Source organism: Rana temporaria, chromosome 6 (assembly GCF_905171775.1).
Source record: "Rana temporaria chromosome 6, aRanTem1.1, whole genome shotgun sequence".
In the NCBI taxonomy this organism is placed as follows: Eukaryota; Metazoa; Chordata; class Amphibia; order Anura; family Ranidae; genus Rana; species Rana temporaria.
The window spans coordinates 5,856,492-5,863,264 of record NC_053494.1 but is presented as its reverse complement, the minus strand read 5'-3'; the positions used below and the strand labels follow the sequence as shown (position 1 = coordinate 5,863,264).

General features: G+C 46.5%; 1 protein-coding gene across 1 annotated transcript in view; it reads right to left on the bottom strand.

Moving 5' to 3' along the window:
• Window positions 1-249: 249 nt before the first annotated feature.
• LOC120942951 overlaps window positions 250-6,773 on the bottom strand; it is a 116,458-nt gene continuing 109,934 nt past the window's right edge. The window contains exon 21 of the mRNA XM_040355939.1: window positions 250-965. Coding sequence (XP_040211873.1) covers window positions 688-965 — 278 coding nt within the window. The 3' untranslated portion in view covers window positions 250-687. The remainder of the gene's footprint in view (window positions 966-6,773) is intronic.

Here is a 6,773-nt window from a genome sequence, read left to right as displayed (position 1 = left end):
GGAATTTGCTTTAAAATGTAACCGATGGACGTTTAACCGATAGGTCAAAACCGATCGTTAGTAGGCACAACCATCGGTTAAAAACCTGCGCATGCTCCGAATCAAGTCAACGCATGCTTGAAAGCATTGAACTTCGTTTTTTTCAGCACGTCGTTGTGTTTTACGCCACCGTGTTCTGACACGATCGATTATTTAACTGATGGTGTGTAGGCATGACGGACCATTAGTCAGCTTCATCGGTTAACCTAAGACAACGGTCCTTCAGACCGTTCTCATCGGATGGGCTGATCCTGTGTACGAGGCTTTACACAAAAAATGTTTTGCTCAACCCGTATTTAGTGAAGCGTGACATGAAACCTACTGAAAGAACTGGCTTTGGGCTGAGATACATTTTTAAGAATATCGCACATTCCTTGAGAAAAGTAATACTAGGTAAGTTTTTTTTTTACAAGGCTGTAGACTTATTTTTCAGCTCTACCGTCTCTTGAAAGAGGTGTAACTAATCCCATTGGGTTGTTGGCAGTGACATCTGGACTGTGTATGAACCCATGGGTCTTCTCGGATGATGGTAGATGTCCAAGGAACTCACGTTCTCCATACCAAAAGCCTGCCGCCACATAGAGTGATATCAGCAGAGAAATTATAAGAAACAACCAACTTGATATTATAAAGAATACGGAGGTGGAGTTATACCAAATCTTCTTTTGAATTTGAAAATGAAGCAAAAGTCATTCCTTCCTTTAGAATTTCCTTAAGTGTGTTGAGTTTCTCGTACAATGTGCTCAGTCTTCTGTCTACAGGCGCACTTCTGTTGGGCTTCTGGTGAAGAGCATTTTCTGATTTAGTGAAGAGTAGAACATCTCTGGCCAACATCCCCAGACTGGGCTGATTCTCCAGAGTCCAGGATTTTGCCACCTTATCGTTGTTACCCAATTCATCCATCACCACAATCACTCGACTCTTACCTGTAACAATCACAAGTGGTGACATTAGTCTCAGGAAATAATTGGAAGGTTTATAAGTTCAATTAATCCTGTCACTGGAGAATCATGTAGCCAGATTCAGAGAGAGTTACGTCGGCGTATCAGTAGATACGCCGACGTAACTCTGAATCTGCGCCGTCATAAGTTTAAGTGTATGCTCAAACTGAGATACACTTAAACCTAGCTAAGATACGGCAGCCTGTGCCGTGGTATCTTAGGGTGCAATTTTTTCGCTGGGCGCTAGGTGGCGCTTCTATTGAGTTCAGCGTAGAATATGTAAATGCCTAGATACGCCGATTCGCGAACGTACGTGCGCCCGTCGCAGTAAAGATACGCCGTTTCCGTAAGGCGTTTTCCGGCGTAAAGTTATTCCAACAAATAGCTGGCCTAGCCAATGTTAAGTATGGCCGTCGTTCCCGCGTCGAAAATGTGAAAAATGTACGTTGTTTGCGTAATTTGTCCGTGAATTGGGCTGGACATAATTTACGTTCACGTCGAAACCAATACGTCCTTGCGGCGTACTTTGAAGCAATGCACACTGGCATATGTACACGGACAGCGCATGCGCCGTTCGTAAAAAACGTCAATCACGTCGGGTCACCAAACCTTTACATAAAACACGCCCCCCCATCTTCATTTGAATTAGGCGCGCTTACGCTGGCCCCATTTAAGCTACGCCTCCGTAAGTTAGGAGGCAAGTGCTTTGTGAATACAGTACTTGCCTCTCTGACTTAAGGCGGCGTAGCATAAATACGATACCCTACGCCGCCTTAAAGATGCGGCGCCCTACCTAAATCTGGCTATAGGTCTCCAAAAACAGTCAGCACAGAAAACCTAATTACATTTTTCTAAAGTATTAGAAGACAAAAAGGGTTATTGATTACCTAGCTAATACGGTGCCTTGAAAAAGTATTCACACCTCGTGAAATTTTCCACATGTTGTGATGTTACAACTAAAAACATAAATGTATTTTATTGGGATTTTATGTGATAGACCAACACAAAGGGGTAGATTCAGGTAGGGAGCGCGTATTTGTGAGCGGGCGTAACGTATCCTATTTAAGTTACGCCTCCACAACTTTGACAGGCAAGTGCAGTATTCACAAAGCAAAGTTGCGGCGGCGTATCGTAAATAGGCCGGCGTAAGCCCGCCTAATTCAAATGTGGAACATGTGGGAGTGTTTTATGTTAATTTATTGTGACCTCACGTAAATGACGCTTTTTACGAATGGCGCATGCGCCGTCCGTGAAAGTATCCCAGTGTGCATGCTCCAAATTAACCCGCAAAAAGCCAATGCTTTCGACGTGAACGTAAATGACGCACAGCCCTATTCGCGAACGACTTACGCAAACAACGTAATCGACGGAAAATTCGACGCTGGCCCGACGTCCATACTTAACATTGGCTGCTCCTCATATAGCAGGGGTAACTGTACGTTGGAAAAAGCCTAACGTAAACGCTGTATCTGTACTGCGACGGCCAGGCGTACGTTCGTGGATAGGCGTATCTAGCTGATTTACATATTTCTAGGCGTAAATCAGCGTACACACCCCTAGCGGCCAGCGTAAATATGCAGTTAAGATACGACGGCGTAGGAGACTTACGCTGGTCGTATCTTAGAGAAATTCTGGCGTATCTGATTCTTTGAATCAGGCGCCAAGATACGACGCCTCAGACTCAGAGATACGACGGCGTATCTCCTACCTGAATCTGGCCCAAAGTGTCACATAAATGGTTTTCAATTTTTTTACAAATAAATATATGAAAAGTGTGGGGGGAGGGGCATTTGTATGGCGCCCCCCTGAGTCAATACTTTGTAGAATCCCCTTTCTCTACAAGTCTTTTTGGGGGTGTCTCTACCAGCTTTTCACATCTAGAGAGGGACATTTCTGCCCATTCTTCTTTGTAAAATATGTCAAACTATGTCATATTAGATGGAGGGCGTCCAAGTCTTGCCACAGATTCTCAAGGGGAATTAGGTCTGGACTGTGACTGGGCTATTCTAACACATGAATAGACTTTGATCTAAACCATTCCATTGTAGCTCTGGCTGTAGGTTTAGGGTTGTTGTCCTGCTAGAAGGCGAACCTCCCCCCAGTCTCAAAATTTAAAGGGGTACGAATACTTTTTCAAGGCACTCTATATGCTAGGAAACATACATTATATATAGCAATCAATACATTGGGAGCAGACTTATCTTGCAGTAGGCCCTTCCTTCTTACTAAGAAAATAAGTGAGTGTTATTGAACCATAGGGTAATGACATCTTATCCTTGGTTCTTACCAAGTGTAGTTGACAAGTATAGCAGCTCTTCATCATACAGAGAATTCTCATGATCAGTGAGATATTTGTACCCCCGATTCATACAGTGATACAAGATCCCGAATTTACACTGGGATACCATCCATTGAAATTCCTTCAAATTGCCAGGAGAAATCTGATGAAATATGACTTGATGGTTTCCAAATTCTTTAGATGACAGCAGTCTCTCCAACCAGTTACATTTGGATTTTTCTGAACGGGAGAAGATGCCAATGGCAGAAGTAGCTGGAGCTGATTTTGTCTGAGAAGAAGAAAATATAAATTTATAAAATACAAAACCACTAAATGTAGAATGTTAGTACACTGAGGTATTGCCAGAGGCGGCTCTCTAATTAGGCAAATTAGGCGGTCGCCTAAGGCCTCGCACTCACTTTGCCTGTGATCAATACTAATGTTGGCGTCATCGGATCTCTCTATTACCCCTCTCTCTTTCTCACCTCCCCCCCTTGCATTGGCTGAAGGGGGGTGTAACAGGCGCTCCTCGTGCCGCCTGTTACTTGTAATAACAGGTGCTTTCAGCGCCGTAATGCGTTCCATGCTGGAACGCATACAGCGCTCGCACAATGACGTCATCGCCCGGCGCCGCGTGCGTTCCAGCTTGGAACGCGGCAGTGCGCCGCTATCCACGTCAGTTTTCGTGAATTCATTGCGATGCACTGCACCGGGTCACTTGCCTATAATGGCATTCGTTGTACATACATTCCCCGTTCTATTGTACCGGCCACGCTACAAGACAGGCAACATTATGGCCAGATAGCAAAAGACATTCACTGCGTCCAGCCTGCCATCGCTGCAGACAACCTGGGAGTTCTTCCTTGCTGATGCCCTACACTACCGAGTCCCTTGCTGCTAAAATAAAAGCCCATAACCCCAATCGCATTCTGCGATCCACCAATCAAAACCTCCTCCAGATACCCAAATCCAGATACAAGTCCAAAGGAGATCGAAGATTTGCAGTCCAAGGACCTCGCCTGTGGAATGCACTACCAACCAGCATCCGACTGGAGGGACCACTTGGCCTTCAGGAGAAAGATTAAAAACTATCTCTTCTGAGGTCAAGGGGTTCCTTACCCATGAAATGGATACAGCGCCCAGAGGCGATTCAGTTCGCATGTGTTGCGCTTTACAAGTCTCTCACTCACTCACTAAACACTGAAGCCCCGCAAACGGATAAGTAGCAATTGTGTCACTTGTAGTTCTACAGAAGGATCTGCTGCATACTTTCCACCTAAAACAATTGTTATTTATTATGGCTTTTGGCTATTAACATACTACTTGGGATAGACTGTTGTGCCTATGATAGTTTGCTAGGGAATATTTTAAAGGGACATCTACACTCAAATTACCTGAGCTATATTTGCCTCTTATATGTGTAGCGCTACCCCCGAAGCAGCCGCTGATTTGTTGTTGGGGTCGGCATATTGAGTTACCTTAATGTGGTCTAGGGGTGCAGTTGGAGAACAAAGTAGTGAGCGAAGAATAAAGGTTTTCCAATGCTTTATTTCCAGGCCAACATGGCCAACATCAACATCAAACAGGAAGACAGGGTTGATGAAGAGAAAGGGAGAACTTTGCTGTATCAGGCCTGGATATGAACCGAGCAGTTCTGCTCTCAGTCATGTCAATTTGTGATTCGTCGCTACTCTAGCCAGAGTGGGTGAAGCGCCCCCGGACAGACCCCTCTCACTAGTCTGGCAGCCAAAGTGTCAATTTGAATTCGCTGGGAGGAACAAGCCTCTCTCACAGGCCTGGCTCTAGGGCCTCTGCCACAGGCCTATTACTTTAAGCGAGCTAAATGGATGATTGGAGCGAATCCTCCCAGTAAGTTTTAGCATAGGTCACCGGATGACAGCAAAGCATTCCAGTCACCAGATCCCCGATTGGTTCGTTCAAGCCCTGTTGGACAACCTGCCTACGGGTTCTCCTCAAGCCGACCCCCCAATCCAACGGCACCCAGCCTGGGATGCTATCACTAGAACTGGGGACCCAGTAAGTCACTGGAGTCCCTTTTTACCCCCGGATAAGGCTCTGTGTAATCTGCAATTTTGGCCAGGTGGGCCACGCCGGCGGGGTCCATGGATGCGCGCACCCTGAAGGTGGATGCCGCACCTGGAACCCGGGACCCTGCAAAGATTTTTGAGCACATGACACCTGTCACAGATATACTCGCCGCCAGCATGCCCCGCGAGGGAAAACTCCTCTGATTGGCTGCTGGGGAAAACTTGCTCTGCCAGAACTAGGGTGACCACATTTCCAAACTGCCATTCAGGGACATCCCCCCCCCCCCTACAAAAAGATTATTTTTGACATATTTTTTGCCGATTTTTGGGGCAGGGGTGTATGAAATCAGCGGGCCCATGTGCAAGATTTTGGTGGGACCTTTCTGAGATACAAATGAAATCCTGTGTATCCGGACTAAGGGTCTGTTTATACCAGAATGCTGTGAGGGAATCCTGCGTTTTGTGTCCCATAGCGATCTGTTGTGGTTGTCAACTTAACCTCTTTACCTCCTGGCACACACGATTCAAAAACTCCTGATCGATTGCAGTGATCGCAAGCTTTCACTTAGACGCCGGTAACTGTGAAGGGGGTGCTCATGGAGTGCGCTCTCGGCACAGCGCTACTGATCGCAATTCATTTAAATATGTGACCTCTCTGTGCCAAGGCCCAGGCACAGAGAAGCCGCATATTTGTGTGTGGCTGGTACTAAGGGGTTAATGACTACCCAAATGCAGGTAGCAAATGTAGTGTTTGTATGATCAGCAGTACCATGTGATCCAGTTGCTGTGCGTTTTGTAAAGTAGCGCATGCACAGCTCTTGGTGCAGACCGATGGGTTTCAGCCCATTCAAATGAAAGGGCTGAAATCGCACAGAATCTGGAAGGCACGTGAATCGCAAAGGAACGCAGAGCGTGTTCCTATGTGATTTGTGGTGTGAACCAGTCCTGAGTCTTGGAGCCCATTGCTGAAAAAAGGTCAGGCACTTGGCTTCACTAACTTGCCTGACAGGGGGGCACTGGCACCCGGAGCAATTGCCCTGAATGTCTAGCAAAGTTTCCCCCCTCAATAGCAGACAGCTTGTCTTTGAAGATGGGGAAGGGGGCAAGTTGTCAAAGAAGAATACTGGCAGTGATGTTGGGGATAAGAGCATGCTGTATGTGCTAGAGGGGCACACTTTGGGAGGGGAGAGAAATTGTGCTGGAAGGGGGGGGGGGGTGAATAAAAAACAATTTATCTCCCCTCCTAAAGTGCCCCCCTATCACATACAGCATGCTCTTATCTCCCAAAATCACTGCAAGTATTCTTTTTTGACAACTTGCCCCCTGTCTCTGTGTCTCCTTCTCCTGCTAGTGCCAAGCATTAAGATTTTGTGTACTAACCTCGGATCAGCATGTCCCGTCCTCCTGAGTGTCCATTCTCCTCCCCCTCCTTCCCTCCTGACATCCGAGCCAAGGAGAAGGGGGGCT